The sequence below is a fragment of the Macaca fascicularis genome, chromosome 19, assembly GCF_037993035.2.
Source record: "Macaca fascicularis isolate 582-1 chromosome 19, T2T-MFA8v1.1".
In the NCBI taxonomy this organism is placed as follows: Eukaryota; Metazoa; Chordata; class Mammalia; order Primates; family Cercopithecidae; genus Macaca; species Macaca fascicularis.
This window is the reverse complement of record NC_088393.1, coordinates 54,038,984-54,058,549: the sequence shown is the minus strand read 5'-3', so window position 1 is coordinate 54,058,549 and position 19,566 is coordinate 54,038,984. Positions and strand designations below refer to the sequence as shown.

Sequence of the window (19,566 nt, the reverse complement as noted above, 5' to 3'; positions counted from 1 at the left end):
CCAGGACTTCCCAGAACCCCACAGGAATGCAGGAAATGGAAAAGCTACTGCAGGAGACAAAAAACATTTCCCTCCACTCCTGGCTGGACACCCTATCATTCATTCATTCACTCATTCATTCAACACACATTCTCTGAGCACTTCCTCTATGCCAGCCCTGTGCTGGACAGAAATGGGGACAATAGCAGTGGTTGAAATGTCCCAACCTTGCTTCCTTGGTTCTCATATCCCAGCCAGGGAGGCAGACATCACATCAGTGATGACCCAGAGTGGTCAGGGCTGGGACAGGGAAGTCCAGAGGTTGGTGGTTGGAGCCCAGGTGGCACAAAGGACCCAGCCCAGGGAGGTCAGGAAGAGCTTCCTGGAAGAGACGACCAGAGCAGTAGAGAAGAATGAGCGAGGTAAAGTGCAGGCAAGTGTGCCCAGGAAGACAAAATGGCATACTCAGAGGCTACTGAGCAGTTTGGTCAGTGTAGCCAAAGCAGAGAGAACATGTGAGAAATGACAGTGGAGAAACTGAAAGGGCACTCTGGGCCTAGTACGTTCGCATGCACAAGCACACACACACTCACACACTCACACTCTCACAGGCACACTCACACACAGTCTCACACGCTCACACCCTCACACACATGCTTACAGTCACACTGACATGCTCACACCCTCACACACATGCTTACACTCACACTGACATGCTCACACCCTCACACACATGCTTACACTCACACTGACATGCTCACACCCTCACACTCACACACCCCCACACACACTTACACAGTCACAATGCTCACACTCACACTCTTTCACACAGACACGCTTACGCACTCTCCCACTGTCACACATGCTTACACACACTCACATTCTCACACACTCGCACACACCCCACTCTCACACACACGCTTACACACTCATTCACACACACCTCACACACATCCTTACACTCACACTGTCATGCTCACACACAACCCCACACACACGCTTACACACACAGTCACAATGCTCACACTCACATACACACGATTACACACACTCCCACTGTCACACATGCTTACACACACTCATTCACACACACTTTGCTCACACACACTTCGCTCACATACACCCCCCACTCACACACACGCTTACACACACAGTCACACATGCTCACACACTCATTCACATTCACACACTCACATACACTCACACACACGCTCTCACACACTCACACACACTCACACACTCACACACACTGCACTTGCGTTTCTACTACACGAAGTAAAAACCTACCCAGCACTTAACCCCAAGGGAAGGGCAGAACACACAAAGAACCTCCCCTCCTTTGTGATGGATCTCAAAGCCCTAGATTCAATCCATCCAGGTCATACATACATGGAGCAACTGAAATGCAAAAAAAGGCAGGTACCTGCCCAAGGGCCACACACACTCCCTTGCGTCAGCCCAGATCCACCCTGGGGATTCTTTTTTTTTTTTTTTTCTTTGAGACAGAGTCTTGCTCTGTCACCAGGCTGGAGTGCAGTGGCACAATCTCGGCTTACTGCAACCCCCGCCTCCTGGGTCCAAGCGAGTCCCCTGCCTCAGCCTCCCGAGTAGCTGGGACTACAGGCACGCGCCACTACGCCCAACTCATTTTTTAAATTTTATTTTAATAGAGACAGGGTTTCACCATGTTGGCCAGGATGATCTTGATCTCCTGACCTCGTGATCCACCCACCTCGGCCTCCCAAAGTGCTGGGATTACAGGCTTGAGCCACCACCACCGGCCACCCTAAGGATTCTAAAATGCTGTCTGATGTTGAAAATCTGCTTGAAACTTTAGACCCTAACTGCTGAAGAAAAGCATAGACACACACACTTTTTATTATTTCTTTATTTATATTGAGACAGGGTCTTGCTCTGTTGCCCAGGCTGGAGTGCAGTGGCACGATCGTGGCTCGCTGCAACCTCAGCCTCCTGGGCTCAGGTAATTCTCCCACCTCAGCCTCCTGAGTAACTGGAAATACAGGTGTGCACCACCAGGCCCAGCTACTTTTTTTTTCTTTTTTTGAGACAGAGATTCACTCTTGTTGCCCAGGCTGGAGTGCAATGGTGCGATCTCGGCTCACTGCAACCTCCACCTCCCCGGTTCAAGTGATTCTCCTGCCTCAGCCTCCCAAGTAGCTGGGATCACAGGCGTCCGTTACTATGCCCAGCTAATTTTTTGTATTTTTAGTAGATATGGGGTTTCACCATGTTAGCAGGCTGGTCTCGGACTCCAGACCTCAGGTGATCCACCCGCCTCAGCCTCCCAAAATGCTGGGATTACAGGCATGAGCTGCCACACCCGGCCTGTATATATTTTTTTGTAGAGACAGGGTCTCGCTATATTGCCCAGGCTGAACTCCTGAGTTCAAGCCCTCCATCCGCCTTGGCCTCCTAAAGTGATGGGATTGCAGGCATGAGCCACTGTGCCTCACCACACACACTTTGAAAAACATGTTTATGGTTTTATAACACACTTCCATCAAAGTGCAAAGTCTTGAACGACTACTTAATATATTCATCTACTTTTAATATCAAAAATACAAAAACAAAACTGTCATCATTTTATGCCTCCCTCCAAGACACACACATAGAGCTGATCACTCCATACACACCAAATTTAGCAGAATGCAGAGACTCTGAAGCCAGACACCTGGGTTCAAAACTCCGAACATCCACTACCACCGTCTAAGAGAACTTGAACAAATCTTGAGCCTTCTCTATGCCTCAGTGTCCTTAGCAGGGAATCAGGGACAATCAATAATGATATTGCCTACTTCATATATTAAGTGAACACGTATGTATAAAGTACTTTGGTCAAGCATGATGGCTCACATCTGTAATCCCAACACTTTGGGAGACCGAGGCGGGTGGATCACTTGAGGCCGGCCTGGCCAACATGACGAAATCCCATCTCTACAAAAAATGCAAAACTTAGACAGGCGTGGTGGCACATGCCTGTAATCCCAGCTACTCAGGAGGCTCAGTCATGAGAATCACTTGAACTGGGAGGCAGAGGTTGCGGTGATCCGAGATCGCACCACTGCACTCCAGCCTGGGTGACAGAGCAAGACTCTTGTCTCAGAAAAAACAAAACAAAACAAAACAGTGCTTAGAATGGTGCCTGACACTTGGGTTGTATAAGGGTCAGCTGTTATTATTAGACACTCTTTGGGGGCTTAACCAACCCCCCAAAAAGCCCCTGTGGGCCACCTTGTAAGAACTACAAGGGGATGGGAGGTCAAGGACTTCCTGAGTTTGAAGGAAGCTTCACAGAGATGCAAACCCTCGGCCTGCTCTTCCTGGGGCATCCACCTCCCCCTACCCCGCCCCCTAGTTCCCACCCCAACCCACACCCTTTCCTATTTACACCAGACGGAGGCAGACTGCAGGCTGACTCACCCTTGGCTCAGACCAAGCCATTGTTCTGGGGCTGGGGAGGGTAGTAAGAGTGAGGAACATGGCCCAAAGCGGGTGGGGGATGTCAGCTACACAAGTGACCCACAGACAGTGGCGCCCAGACACATGGTGAGGCTAGCCTGCCAGACTGGGAAGTAGCAATCGAGGAGTCAGGGTCATGGCACCAGCGTGCTGCACTGAAGTGCTTGCTGGACACTGACGCACACCCCAGGTATCCCAGACACACAGGTACACAGCCACACGGCGCCTGGCACACACTCAAGACCTCTTTTTTTTTTTTTTTTCTTTTGAGACAGAGTCTCGCCCTTTTGCCAGGCTGGAGTGCAGCAGTGTGATCTCTGCTCACTGCAACCTCCGCCTCCCAGCTTCAAGCGATTCTCCTGCGTCAGCCTCCCATGTAGCTGGGACTACAGGCGTGTGCCACCACGCCCATCTAATTTTTGTATTTTTAGTAGAGACGGGGTTTCACCATGTTGCCCAGGATGGTCTCCATCTCTTGACCTCATGATCCGCCCACCTCAGCCTCCCAAAGTGCTGGGATTACAAGCGTGAGCCACCGTGCCCAGCCACACTCAAGACCTTTTACATTCTCAGAGGCAGAACCCCCTTCAAGGAGAGAGAGAGACACACTCACACTCCACACATCACACACATCCCGGCTCACCCAGGCACGCAGATTCTCACACTGACCAGTCAAGTTTTCTTTGTCTCACTGTAATTCACATGCTGAGACACACACACATACACAAACACACCAGTCATCCAAAAAGTCCCACAAACTGACACCTGAGTCTGTCTGTCTTGCTGTCTCCTTCTCAGGTTCACACATGCCAGTCATAGGGTCTTTCCTGTCTCCAATACATATATATATACACACACTGGTCATCCAAATAGTCTTAGAAACATCCAGAAGTGTGTGTCTCTTTCACTTTCACAAACACACATACACACACAGATGCAGACACACATGCCATCCAGTCTCAAAGTGGTATATATTCATTGTACAGCCTCGATCCCACTTTGTGAGATTCTTTTGTTTCCTTCTCTCGAACTCTCACACACACTCAGCTCTGTCTCACAAAGAGTCTATGTAACCTTGATCATCAAAGCGACACCAAAGTCTGGCCCACACACGAGGGCACACACGAACATCTTCACCAGAATCACTGTGTCACATAGTCTGTTCATAAGGCAGTCTCTGCACTTTGTCTTCTACAAACACAGATTAGGGTCATCTAGTCAGTCCTGCTCAAGTACACACACACACACACACACACACACACCCCACTCACCAAACAGCCTCGCAGACACACACGCTGGTCACAGTGTCACCCAGAGTCTCTTTCACACATATATCCCAACACCCCCCAAGTTTCTCTCTTCCCCGTGCCCCCACTCCCCAACACTCTCATGCAGAAATGAGAAGGATGCCCAGGACAGAGCCACAGCCAGTATCTGGAGAATCTCCAGGAAAGACAGCCATCCACCTCCCTCCCCAATTCCTTGGTCCCCACTCCTCCACGAGTAGCCTTTGACCCACCCTGCTCTCCCCTGTCCACACCCCTGCCCTCCCCCACCCCTCAGCCCTCCATCTGGTGGGTTCAGACAGGCCCTCAGGCCTCTCCTCTGCCTCCCCCATCCCCCAGCTCTTCCCCCATCCTCTCCAAAAAGCCCAGAGGCCGACGCTGCAGGCTTTCAGGGGTTGCCATGACAACAGGGCCTCGTCCCTCGTCCCCCTGGGGGTGGGCTGAGGACCCGGCCAGCCAGACCGATAAGGGGGTTCCAGTTACTGTGGCAACCGTTGCAGGCCTGAGCTCTCTGCTTCCAGAAGGGGAGGAGGGTGGAGTGAGTGAATGGTTGCCAAAGCAACCAGGGAACCGCAAGAACTGAGAAGAGGCAGCTGAGCCCTGTCTCCCCTGCCCAGGGCTGCTGTGGGCATCGCAAAACACTTAAGCATCATTCTTCCATCCCTAGAGGTTGTTTTAGGGGAGGGAGATGAAGTGCAGATTATAAAGCAGGATTCCACTAATTCTCCCAGCTACCTGTCATGGCCTAGGGGCCCATGCCTGCTCCCCCAGGCTCACTGTGTGATCAGTCAAATCCACTCTCTGGACCTCAGCTTTCCTCTTCCATTAAATGGGGCCTGTCTCTCAGGAATGTCCCTATTCCTGTCTCATGAGTGTGCCCTCTCTCTCCCTTGCTCAACAGGAACCACAGAGCGGGTATGCCTAGTACAGGGCACAGCAGAGGCCTTGAATGCTGTGCACAGCTTTATTGCCGAGAAGGTCCGAGAAATCCCACAAGCGATGACCAAGCCTGAGGTGGTCAACATCCTTCAACCCCAAACCACGATGAACCCCGACAGAGCCAAGCAGGTCAGCTGGGGCAGAGACTGGGTTGCTGTAAAGCTGGTGACATTCACGAAGAAACATTCCTCCCACATCACTACATTACTGTGAGGTTCAATGGGACAAAGCTGATAAAAATCTCATCAGTCAAAGACCACATGGTAGTGGTTAGTATTATTCTTAGGGAGTCAGCTCTAATAGTATAGAAAGGACTCCAGACCATTTGGAGCGGGCTTGATTCCAGAGAGGGAGTGAACGTCTGGGAGAATGTGGCACGATTCCCTAATGTTCAATCCTTCCTAGGATTCTCTAGTTCCTCTTCTCCCTTCCACCTCATCCCATTGTCTCTCCGAACGACCTGCCTCCCACTTCCTGTTATCGCCGGAAGTGACCTCAGTGACGGTTCAGTCACATCCAGAAGAGTTTACAAATAGTCTGTCATCCTCCTTCCCTCCATAATTAACGTATGGAGGTAGGGGTGGTGTTTCATTAGCGAGAGCAGATGTGGGTCCCTCTCCTACACAGCCCTCTCCAGGAAGGAATGGAAAGGGGCGGGCAGCGCTCCTCTGTTGCCTCAGTTAGGGGAAGCGGTGGCATAGGGGCGTGGCAGGGAGTGGCCAATCGCTTCCCGGGCCTCTCCGGTTGCCATGACGACGGTGCGCACCGGGCAGGTGAGCTCCCCTCGAAGCTGCGGGCCGCGCGGCCCGGACCCGGAAGTGGGTAAGGGAACGGGAACGCAGAGCTGGCTCCCGTTTTCTCTCCCGTCCCCACTCCCCTATGCATGCGTACTCCGTGCAATGGGGCGAGAACCCCTGGGCTGGGAGGGCCCTTTGCGAGGGATAGTCAATGTCTACCAAAAGGCAAAGACAGGAGAGAGGGCGTCGGTAAAAGAAATCTGGAATTCTTGGGTCCTGTCGTTGCCCTCAGGTGGGGCAGAGCACAGGCCTGAGTTCCCCTAAGCTCCTGTGGAAACGGTGGGCGGAGAAGCCTGGAGGAGCGCTGCAGGGTGGAGCGCTCCCAAAAAAGACAGCGGGGCTTGGGGTGTGGAGCGCGGCCGCTGTCCTTGGTGCTGAAGCGACTCCACTCCTCGCTCCCCGCCAGGTTTCTCCCGAATCCCTTCCCACCAGCAGGGCACAGGTTATTCACAGTTTACAGGGAGGCGAGCGCATTGCCTCTTCCCTCCGCCTTGGTCGTGGCCACAAGGGACTCAGGGTTCATCAAGAGTTTGTGAATGTTGCAAGGAAAATGGGGTCAGCACCATCTGTGCCTGAGCCTTCTACCGCCTCCCCCTAATCCACAGGAGCTCTGAGACAGTGGAGTCGAAAGGTTATAGAACCAGGATTTATTCTCTGCCGTATTACTCGCGTGTTCCAAAGACTGAGAGAGATCATAGCTGAAGACTCAGGCTCTGGGCTCTGTTGTTGAGTTGAATCCTTCTCCGTACAGTACTTACATCCTATGTGACCTTGAGCAAGTGACTTTGATTTATCCAAGCCTCATTTTTCTCACCTGTAAGATGACATTCATTATGATGCTTCCTTAAGGGTGATGGTTAGTGTTCGTTGATGTTTGAAAAGCACGTAGCTTGTGTGTATAACGCATAGAAAATTAGCCCCCGAAATGTTCTCTGTTGTTATTGTGGGATTTTTGAGTCAGGAAACAGGTCTACTTCTTTTCTGCCTTGAACTTGCCGTGTTACTCAGAGCCCCTTTCCTTGTGTAGGCCTCAGTTTCTCTTTTATTACAGTACAGCAGCTGGGCCAAACCAGGGATTATAAATTAAATAACTAAAGTATTGAAAAGGGGAACAAAAGACTTGAGGGTTGCTGCTCTCTGGAGAGGGTATGCCATCTTTGGAGGGAGAAGCTGCCACTCAACTCCACCGAATTCTTGCACTTTGGGAACATGGACCTAGTGCTACCACATCTTCCAAATTTTTCAAAAGAAGCCATACATTTTTTAGATCAACTGACTTAAAAATGTTGACTCTGGTTTTTTTATTATTATTATTTAATATATATTTGTCTGAGACAGAGTCGCACTCTGTCACCCAGGCTGGAGTGCAGTGGTATGATCTAGGCTCACTGGAGCCTCGACCTCCCAGGCTCAAGTGATCCTCCTACCTCAGCCCACTGAATAGCTGGGACTACTGGTGAACATGAGCACGCCTGGCTAATTTTTTTTTTATTTTTTTAATTTTTTTGAGACAGAGTTTTGCTCTTGTTGCCCAGGATGGAGTGCAATGGCATGGTCTCAGCTCACTGCAACCTCCACCTCCTGGGTTCTAGTGATTCTCCTGCCTTGGCCTCCCAAGTAGCTGGGATTACAGGCGCCCGTTACCACGCCTGGCTAATTTTTTGTATTTTTAGTAGAGGTGGGGTTTCACCATATTGGCCAGGCCGGTCTCGAATTCCTGACCTCAGGTGATCTGCCTTCCTTGGCCTCCCAAAGTGCTGGGATTACAGGCATGAGCCACCGTGCCCGGCCCCTGGCTTATTTTTGTATTTTTTGTAGAGACAGGGTTTCACCATGTTGCCTAGGCTGGTCTCAAACTCCTGAACTCAAGCAATCTACCTGCCTCAGCCTCCCAAAGTGCTGGGATTATAGGCCTGAGCCATTGCGCCAGGCCAACTCTGTTTTTAAAACACTATGAAGGTCAAAAAAATATATATGGCTGTAGACTGACTGGGGTCTGAGGATCACCAGATTGCCACCTCTGGGTTATACCAGTGGCTCTCACCCCTAGCTGATATCTGAATCATCTGGGTAGCTTAAAATGCAGATTCATGGGTCCTAGGAACCGCTGAATCAATATTTCTGGTAAGGCTTAGGAATCTGAGCATAAACTCTGGCCTTGGATCAGATCCTGACTCTACTGCTCATTACCCGTGAAAGAACTTGTGCAAGTTCTTTCTTTGTGCCTCCATTTCCCAATCTAGAAAATGGGGTAATAATAACACCTATCTTAGGGTTGTGGTGGAACCTAGATAAGTTACGATATTAAACTGTTAGCTGTTGATGCTGCTTTTGTTGTTCTTGTTGTTGGTGGTAGTAGTAGTAATAGTAGTAACAGTAGCAGTAGTAGTATTTGCAAATTTCCATGGGCTTGCAAATCACTGGGGCAGATGGTCTCTGGTCCTTCTGGCTCTAAAACTTCAACAGTTCTATGGCTCTGTGATTCCAAGATTCTAAGCATGTATTATCTGAGATTCTACTGTTCTAATGTCCTGGGATTCCAAGATTCTATGAGTCTGCATCTGCAGATCTTTCTAAGATGCTGTGGTTCTACAATTCAGGGTCTATGATGAAGGCAGCTGCCATTGTCTTAGCGCTTCCCATGTGCCAGGCACTGGGCATCACTTTAGTCATTGAATGTTTCCAATAACAGGCCGGGAGCAGTGGCTCACGCCTGTAATTCCAACACTTTGAAAGGCCGAGACGGTGGATCACCTGAGGTCAGGAGCTCGAGACCAGCATGGCCAACATGGCAGAACCCCATCTCTACTAAAAATACAAAAAATTAGCCAGGCATGGTGGTGTACGCCTGTAGTCTCAGCTATTCTGGAGGCTGAGGCAGGAGAATCGCTTGAACTCAGGAGGTGGAGGTTGCAATGAGCCAAGATCATGCCACTGCACTCCAACCTGGGTGACAGAGCAAGACTCTGTCAAAATAAAAAAAAAAAAGGGCCGGGCACGGTGGCTCAAGCCTGTAATTCCAGCACTTTGGGAGGCCGAGACAGGCGGATCACGCGGTCAGGAGATCGAGACCATCCTGGCTAACACGGTGAAACCCCGTCTCTACTAAAAAAAAATACAAAAAAACTAGCCTGGCGTGGTGGCGGGCACCTGTAGTCCCAGCTACTCGGGAGGCTGAGGCAGGAGAATGGCATAAACTCGGGAGACGGAGCTTGCAGTGAGCTGAGATCCGGCCACTGCACTCCAGCCTGGGCGACAGAGCGAGACTCTGTCTCAAAGAAAAAAAAAAAAAAGAAGAAGAAGATTTCCAATAATAATATAAGGTAGGTGTGGTTATGCTAATACTGAAGATGAGGAAGGTAAGGCACAGAGAGGTGAAGGCATGTGCCTAAGCTCAGACAGTTACTAAATAATAAACTAGGAGGCTGGACGTAGTAGCTTATGCCTGTAATCCCAGCACCTTGGGAGGCTGACGTGGGCGGATTACTTGAGGCCAGGAGTTCAAGATCAGCCTGGCCAAAATAGTGAAACCCCATCTCTACTAAAAATACAAAAATTAGCCAGGCACAGTGGCAGGCGCCTATAATCCTAGCCACTGCAGAGGCTGAGGCAGGAGAATCGCTTGAACCTGAGAGGCAGAGATTGCAGTGAGCCAAGATCACACCACTGCACTCCAGCCTGGCTGACAGAGCAAGACTTTGTCTCAAAAAAAACAAAAACACCCTAGGATTTGGATCTTGCCATGTTGTAAAAACAGCAACCTTGTTGACTGGGTGACTACCAGAGAGCACGCTGCCAGTGTCTCACTGAATATTTGCACAGATCATATGGATCAGGAATAGTATGCCCATTTTACAGATGTGGAAAAGGAGGCTCTGAGAAGTAAAGGGACTTTCATAGGCCACCAGCTAGGAGGTGGAAGAAGTAGGAATTTTCTTAAAACCTAACTTTATTTTTCTCACATGATTAACCCCTGGTCCTCAAACCTTTTCTCGGCCAATCTATCCTTCCTTCACTGCTCTAAAATACTGCATCACAGACTAAATACCACTCCTGGTTCTGGTTGTGAACATGCTGTTCCATCTTCTTGATTTGTCAGGTTGTTTGTTTTTCCTGGTGATTTTTTTTGTTTTTGAAATAACAGCTCTTTGAGCTATAATTCACATACTATAAACTTTACTGTTTAGAAGTGTACAGTTTAGTAGTTTTGTTGTATGTTCACAGAGTTGTACATCAACTGCCATCTAATTCCAGAACATTTTCATCATGCCAAAAAGAAACCCTGTGCCCATGAGCAGTCACTCACCATTCCCCCAGACCCCAGTCTCAACCTCTTCCAGCCACTAATCTACTTTTGGTCTGTGGACCTGCCTATTCTGGATCTTTTATATAAACAGAATCGTATAACATATGGTCTTTTGTGTCTGACTTTTTTCACTTAACGTAATACTTTCGAGGTTTATCTATATTGTAGCATGTGTCAAAACTTTACTCCTTTTTATAGCCAAATAATGTTTCATTGTATGGATAGACCACATTTTGCTTGTCTGTTCATCAGTTGATAGACATTTGGGTTGTTTCTCGTTTTTAGCTATGATGAATAATGCTTCTGAACATTCATGTACAAGTCTTTTTGTAGATATGTATTTCTAGCTCTCTTGGGTAGATGCCTAGGGTGGAATTGTTGGGACATATGATGAATCTATGTTCAACTTTTTGAAGAATTGCCAGACTATTTTCCGTAATAGCTGTACCACAGATGTGGGATTTAAATCCAGCTCCATCCATAGGGATAACAATGACAATAATCATTTCTTTCTTTCTTTCTTTTTTTTTTTTTTTTTTTTTTTGAGATGAAGTCTCGCTCTGTCACCCAGACTGGAGTGCAGTGGCGCGATCTCGGCTCGCGATCTCAGCTCACTGCAAGCTCCATCTCCCGGGTTCACGCCATTCTGCTGCCTCAGCCTCCCGAGTAGCTGGGACTACAGGCACCCGCCACCACGCCCAGCTCATGTTTTTGTAATTTTAGTAGAGATGGTGTTTCACCGTGTTAGCCAGGATGGTCTTGATCTCCTAACCTCGTGATCCACCCACCTCAGCCTCCCAAAGTGCTGGGATTACAGGCGTGAGCCACTGTGCCCGGCCAACAATAATCATTTCTCGAGTGCTTCTATGGACTTATATTAATTGCACATTACTTACATGATGCCCTGTGCTTGGCACATAGTAGGTGCTCAGCACATGTTACTTATTTGAATGAATAGATGATGACTTCGCCCACAGGGCCAAGCAGAAACATGATGACTGAGGTGTAATCTGCCCATATTAGCAGTTGTGAGTCACCTGAAGGGCACTCACACTCAGTTCCAGCTACTTGTGGTCATGCTTGGATTTCAAGCTCACCATTGCATGCATAAGCTCAATTAAGCCTCATAATAGTCCTATGGAGGAGGTCTGAATATCCCTGTTTTACAGATGAGAAAACTGAGTCTCAAAGAGGTTAGGCCCCTTGCCCAGCATCAGACAGGGAGCCAAGATTTAAACCCGAGCAGGTGACTCTAGAGTCCAAGGCAGCTTTTCAGGGATTTATATGCACAGACTACAGATGGGTACCCTGGCTAGTACATTGCATTGTTTCTTCTACACAGTGGTTCTTAGACATTTTGAAGAGGTTGCCAACATTTAAAAACTAGGATGCTGGCCGGGGGGCGGTGGCTCAGGCCTGTAATCCTAGTACTTTGGGAGGCTGAGACAGTCAGATCACGAGGTCAGGGGTTCGAGACCAGCCTGGCCAGCATGGTAAAACCCCGTCTCTGCTAAAAGTACAAAAATTAGCCAGGCATGGTGATGGGTGCCTGTAATCCCAGCTACCGAGGAGGTTGAGGCAGAAGAATCGCTTGAAACTGGAAAGCGGAGGTTGCAGTGAGCTGAGATCGCGCCACTGCACTCTAGCCTGGGCGAAAGAGCGAAACTTCATCTCAAAAAAAAAAAAAAGCTAGGATGCTTCACGTTTTACAAATCAGCATTTCCAACTCATCTAGAAATGCCCATCAGGCTGAGTTTGACTGCCCAATTGCACAGTACTCTACCACTCCCCACCCCAACCAGGTGACATACACCTGCGGTCTCCACCCATTCCCCTTCCTGCTTAGGCCTGTGGGCATGTCGTCCTTCAGTCTTCATCTATCTATTTATTCGCTCACCCTTTGCTAAGTATGTACTGTGTCCCAGGCACTTTTCTAGGCACTGAGAACCCAGTAGTAATAATACAGGCAAAAATCTCTAATCTCGTGGATTTGAAATTATTTTACAGAAAAACAAAATAAACAAGGAGATAAGTAAAATATAGAGTATGTTAGAGAGTGAAAAATACTATGAAGAAAAATAAGGCAGAGAAGAAGAAAAGGGACTGTTAGAGCATAGATTTTTTTCCTTTTTATTTTGAAAATGTTTAAGGAATAGTCCCTATACATTGCACTTAGATTCACCAGTTGTTAACATTTGTGCATGCATGAACACATGTGCATGCATGTGTGTACCCGCGCGCACACACACACAATTTTTGTCTTGATTTTTTTTTTCTTTTTTTTGAGACAAAGAGTCTTGCTCAGTTGCCAGGCTGGAGTGCAGTGGTGCGATGATCTCGGCTCACTGTAACCTCCACCTCCCAGGTTTAAGCAATTCACTTGCCTCAGCCTCCAGAGTACGCACCAGCACGCTCAGCTAGGCGTGTGCCTCCACGCCTGGCTAATTTTTGTATTTTTCATAGAAATCAGGTTTCACCATGTTAGCCAGGATGGTCTCGATCTCCTGACCTTGTGATCCGCCCGCCATGGCCTCCCAAAGTGCTGGGATTACAGAAGTGAGCCACCGTGCCCCGCCAACCTCATGACTCTTTACTCCTAAGTACTTTAACGTGTATCTTCCAAGGACAGTCTCCTACATTATTGTATTACTATCATCACACCTAAAAACAAAAACAAACAAACAAAAATGCTAATTCTATACTATTGTCTCATTGGAAAGTCCATATTCAAATCGCCCTAAAATATCTTTTATAGCATAGAGGATTTTTCAATCTGAGATTCAGTCAGCATTCATGCTTTGCATTTGATTGTTACACCTCATTAGTCTCTTTTACTCTAAAATAAAGGAAGATTCTTTTTTCTTGTTCACAAGGTCTGGCTCTATCACCCAGGCTGGAGTGCAGTGATGCCATTTTGGCTCACTGCAACCTCCACCTCTTGGGCTCAAGCCATCCTCCCACCTTAGCCTCCCAAATAGCTGGGACTACAGGCATACACCACCACGCTCAGTTAATTTTTGTACTTTTTGTAGAGACGAGGTTTTGCCATGTTGTCCAGGCTGTAGAACTTGTGAGCTCAAGCGATCTGCCCACCTCAGCATCCCAAAGTGCTGGGATTACAGGCATGAGCCACTGCGCCCGGCTTCTTTTTTTTTTTTTTTTTTTTTTTTTTTTGAGATGGAGTCTCGCTTTGTCACCCAGACTACAGTGCAGTGTCATGATCTCGGCTCACTTGAGAATTGCTTGAACCCGGGAGGCGGAGGTTGCAGGGAGCTGAGATGGTGCCACTGCACTCCAGCCTGGGCGACAGAGTGAGACTGTGTCTCAAAAATAAAAATAAAAAATAAAAATAAAATCAGGGAGACTAACAGGAAACAGAGCATGGGGAGCTCTGTCACGGCAACACTGCCTTTCTCCTACAAATATTTTGTGATGTCCACTTGACTCTCTGAAATACTATTCATATTCATATATGCATATATAGACATACCTACACTTGTAAGACTTTTTGACGGCTTTATTGAGATATAATTCACATACATACAACCCACCCATTTAAGGTATACAGCTCTAGGCCCAGTATGGGGGCTCATGCCTGTAATCCCAGCACTTTAGAAGGCCGAGGCAGGAGGATCACTTGAGCCCAGGAGTACTAGGCTGCAGTGAGCTCTGATCACACCACTGCGCTCCAGCCTGGGTATCAGAGCAAGACCCTGTCTATTTAAAAAAAAGAAACATAAAATACATGATAAATAAAGTGTACAGTTCATTGGCTTTTATTATAGTCACATAGTTGTACATCTATTACCACAATCCATTTTGGAACATTTGTATTGCCTTCAAAATAAATCCTAATTTTTTTCTTTCATTTTTTAGAGGCAGGGTCTTGCACTGTCACCCAGGCTGGAGTGTAGTGGCACCTGTCAAAGCTCACTGCAGCCTCAAACTCCTGGGCTCAAGTGATCCCTTAGCCTCCTGAGTAGCTGAGAGTACAGGTGCACACAACTGCATCCAGCTAATGTATTTTTATTTCTTGTAGAGATGGGGTTTCACCATCTTGCCCAGGCTGATCTCTAACTCCTGGGCTCAAGCCATCCTCTGGCCTCTGCCTCCCAAAGTGCTGGGATTACAGGCATGAGCCACCGAGCCTGGCCTCCAAAAGAAATCTTGATCATCTTAGCTATGTCCCCTCGATCCCCCACCTCAGCTCACCCTCTCCCTATCCCCAAGCCACCACAAATCTATTTTCTGTGTCTACAGATTTGCCTATTCTGGACATTTCTGTAAAAGGAATCATACAGTATGTGGTCAACCATCAACACTATCTAATTCCAGAATGTATCTATTACTGCAAAAGAAACCCTATACCTGTAGGCAGTTACCCCCAATCCCCTTCTTCCCATTCCCTGGCAACCACTAATCTACCTTTTTGGCTCTGTGGATCTGCATATTCTGGACATTTATGTAAATGAACTCAGCTGTGGTCTTTTGTAACTGGCTTCTTTCACTTAGCATATTTTTTTCTAGATTCATCCACGCTGTAGCATGTATCAGTACTTTGTTCATTCAATTTATTGCCAAATAATATTCCATTGTATGGATATACCATGTTTTATTTTATCCCATGAGACTTTTTAAAATAAAGAAGGCATAAAAGGAAAGTGATTTGTTATAAAATAAGGTGAATTTTATTTTATTTTTTGTTTCTTTGTTGTTGTTGTTGTTTGCTTTGTTTTGTTTTGTTTTTGAGACAGGGTCTGCTCTGTTGCCCAGGCTGGAGTACAGTGGCACAGTCACAGCTCACTGCAGCCTCAACCTCCTGGGCTCAAGTGATTCTCCCACCTCAGCCTCCCAAGTAGCTGAGACCACAGGCAGATGCCACCACACGTGGCTAATTTTTGTATTTTTACTAGAGACAGGGTTTCATCATGATGTCCAGGCTGGTCTTGAACTCCTGGGCTCAAGTGATTCACCCTGCCACAGCCTCCCAAAGTGCTGGGATTACAGGTGTGAGTCACTGCACCCAGCCAAGGTGAATTTTAATATGTAAATAAATACTCAATCAGGACCACAATGGAAGGAATAATGAATTGGGCAGCTGCTCACACCTAAGCATAGCTAAGTGAGACAACTACAAATGTAAAGTGATCCAGAGTGTAATACTGGAGACTTAAATAATACAAATGCCGTTGCTACTGTTGCCAGGTTTTCAAAAAATGATGAAAACTCTTGTGCAGAGTAAAACAAAGCACAATCCACTCTTGATTTACTGGTAGTTGCATTCCTGGAAATTTCAGTAGCTCTTAAAACCATGCAAACAATACTTGTACTTACGTGTATCATGGGGTTGGGCTCTGAGGTCAGAGATTTTTTTTCTGTTTTGTTTTGTTATTTATTTTAATTATTTATTTATTTTTGAGATAGGGTCTCACTGTGTCAGTTGGGTTCTGGGCTCAGAGACTTTATTTATTTATTTATTTTTGGCATCAGGGTCTCACTATATTGCCCATGTTGAAGTACAGTGGCACAATTACGGCTCACTGCAGCCTATACCTCCCAGGCTCAAGTGATCCTCCCACCTCAGCCTCCTGGGTAGCTGGGACTATAGGCTTGTGCCACCAGGCCAGCTAATGTTTTTAATTTTTTTTTGTAGAGATGGGGTCATGCCATGCTGCCCAGGCAGGTCTACAACTCCTGGGCTCAAGTGATCCTCCCACCTTGGCCTCCTGAGGTGCTGGGATTACAGGCATGAGCCACCATGCCCAGACGTGGGCTCAGAGATTTAAAAACAGGCTCTTCAGGCCGGGCGCGGTGGCTCAAGCCTGTAATCCCAGCACTTTGGGAGGCCGAGACGGGCGGATCACGAGGTCAGGAGATCGAGACCATCCTGGCTAACACGGTGAAACCCCGTCTCTACTAAAAAGTACAAAAAACTAGCCGGGCGAGGTGGCGGGCGCCTGTAGTCCCAGCTACTCGGGAGGCTGAGGCAGGAGAATGGCGTAAACCCGGGAGGCGGAGCTTGCAGTGAGCAGAGATCCGGCCACCGCACTCCAGCCTGGGTGACAGAGCGAGACTCCGTCTCAAAAAAAAAAAAAAAAAAAAAAAAAAAAAAAAAAACCGGCTCTTCATCCACATGAATGTCCAACAGAACCTTCAAAAGTAGTCATATAGTGGCTGGGTGTGGTGGCTCATGCCTGTAATCCCAGCACTTTGGGAGGCTGAGGCGGCTGGATCACTTGAGGCCAGGAGTTCGAGACTGGCCTGGCCAGCATGGTGAAACCCTGTCTCTACTAAAAATACAAAAAATTTAGCTGGGCATGGTGGTGGGTGCCTGTAATCCCAGCTACTAGGTAGGCTGAGGCAGCAGAATCGCTTGAACCCAGGAGTTGGAGCTTGCAGTGTGCCGAGATCGCGCCACGGCATATACCAGCCTGGATGACACAATGAGACTCAGACTCAAAAAAAAAAAAAAAAGTAGACATATAGGGCCTGGGACAGCTCTTCCTTGTGAGGGACTGACTCTCCATTGTGGGGTACAGACACCTATGGTCCTCCCCACTGACAGTCCACATCTCCCCCCAGTCCTTGCAACAACCAAAACTGCCACCTCCACAAATTTCTCAGACACCCCCAGGGCTTAAGGGGACATGGGAAGGATTTTTGAGAGGGAGGAATTTCTATGTAGAAATGCTCTCGGAGGTGCAAAAGGAGATGACTGGTTTTGAAATATCTCCGCAGGAATTAAGATTGATCAGACTTGCAGATGCTTGGACAGATGGGTGGTTGAAGGATGGGCTGCTCTGCAACTGAGAGAGGGGAGGTCACCATATTCAAATGACCAACTTCTTCATTCTGGAGTGTTCCCCTCCCAGGAGTTAGAAGGAGATTGAAAGCTAGGTTCTTGGGTTCCTGATCCATTGTGTGACATCCAAGACATCCACTTACGTCTGCCTTCTCAGACAAAAGCCTTCATGTTATCTTCATTTTACAGATACGACAACTAGATTAGTCCGCTAGGGCTGCCATAACAAAGTGACAGAGACTGGGTGGTCTAAACAACAGGTATTTATATCTCATGACTCTGGAGGCCAGAAGCCCAAGATCAAGCTGTCAGCAGGACTGGTTTCTTCTGAGGCCTCTCTCCTTGACCTTCTTCTCCCTGTGCCTTCACACACTGTTCCCTCTGTGTGCATCTGTGTCCTAATCTCTGCTTATAAGGACACCGGTCAGTAAATTAGGGCCTGCCCTAATAACCCCCTTTTACCTTAATTACCTCTTTAAAGACCCTTTCTCCAAATATAGTCAAATTCTAAAGTACTGGGAGTTACGCCTTCAACATATGAATTTGAAGGGGACACAATTTCAGCCCATAACAGCAGAGAGTTAAACGAGAAGACCATGTCTAGGGGAGCACAATAGATCAGGAAACCAAGAGCCTAGATTTCAGCTCCGTCACTAACTGGGGGGCCTTAGGACAAGTCCTTTCACCTCTTGGGCCTCAAGAGGCTCATCTGTAAAGTAAGAGCTTAATGAAGGCTTTTCGAGGGCTGGAAGTCAGAGTACTTAACACTAAAAGGCATGGGTGGGCCACAGTGCAAGCTTGGAGTGAGCTCCTGGAAAGCCCCATTGGATCAGCCATTAAGCTTTTAGATGCTGGACACAGAGGAGGCACCAAGAGTCCCAGGTACATGGGACAGGGTGGTTGAGGGGCTATTCATTAACCAACTGTTGTGGATATATTTCAGTTTTTTTAAAAAATTAATGTTAGAGGCAAGGTCTTGCTATGTTGCCCAGGCTGGTCTCAAACTCCTGGGCTCAAGTGATCCTCCCACCTCAGCCTGTCAAAGTGCTGGGATTACAGGCCTGAGCTGTTGCACCTGACCTGAAATATTTCAATATGTTTAACAACCAGTTGGACCATACTGGTGCATGTCAAAAGGCCATGCTGGGCCTGATTTTGGACACTGGAGAGGAGAGGTGGGGAATGACCTGAGACTTCGCAGTCTCCAGCCACTGTAAAGACCCTCCCTTCGCCAGCTTGGTGGCTCAGATCTGTAATCCCAACACTTTAGGAGGCTAAGGCAGGAGGATCACTTGCGGTCAGGAGTTCAAGACCAGCCTGGGCAACATAGCAAGGCCCCGTCTCTACATATGTATTTTATATATATGTAATTTTATTTTATTTTGTTTTGAGAAAGGGTCTCCCTCTGTCACCCAGGCTGGAGTGCAATGGCCCGAGCTCAGCTCACTGCATCGTCCACCTCCTGGGTTCAAGCAATTCTCCTACCTCAGCCTCCTGAGTAGCTGGGATTACAGGCATGTGCTAACTAACATACAGCTGACTAACTTTTGGATTTTTATAGAGACGGAGTTTCACCGTGTTAGCCAGGCTAGTTTGCAACTCCTGACCTCAAGTGATCTGCCTGCCTCAGCCCGGCAAAGTGCTGGGAATACAGGCGAGAGCCACCGTGCCCAGCCTAATTTAATTCAATTTAATTTTTTTTTTTTAAGACGAAGTCTTGCTCTGTCACCCAGGCTGGAGTGCAGTGGCCTGATCTCAGCTCACTGCAACCTCTGCTTCCCGGGTTCACGCCATTCTCCGGCCTTAGCCTCCCGAGTAGCTGGGACTACAGGCGCCCTCCATCACGCCCAGTTAATTTTTTGTATTTTTAGTAGAGACAGGGTTTCACCGTGGTCTCAATCTCCTGACCTCGTGATCTGCCCGCCTCGGCCTCCCAAAGTGCTGGGATTACAGGCGTGAGCCACCGCGCCCGGCCTA

General features: G+C 47.9%; 1 protein-coding gene across 2 annotated transcripts in view; it reads left to right on the top strand.

Annotated features, from left to right (window-relative positions):
- NOVA2 (NOVA alternative splicing regulator 2) overlaps nt 1-19,566 on the top strand; it is a 42,263-nt gene that overhangs the window by 15,412 nt on the left and 7,285 nt on the right. For both annotated transcript variants that reach the window (XM_045378663.3, XM_045378664.3), the window contains one exon: nt 5,647-5,813. In XM_045378663.3, the coding sequence (XP_045234598.1) occupies nt 5,647-5,813 (167 nt within the window). The remainder of the gene's footprint in view (nt 1-5,646; nt 5,814-19,566) is intronic.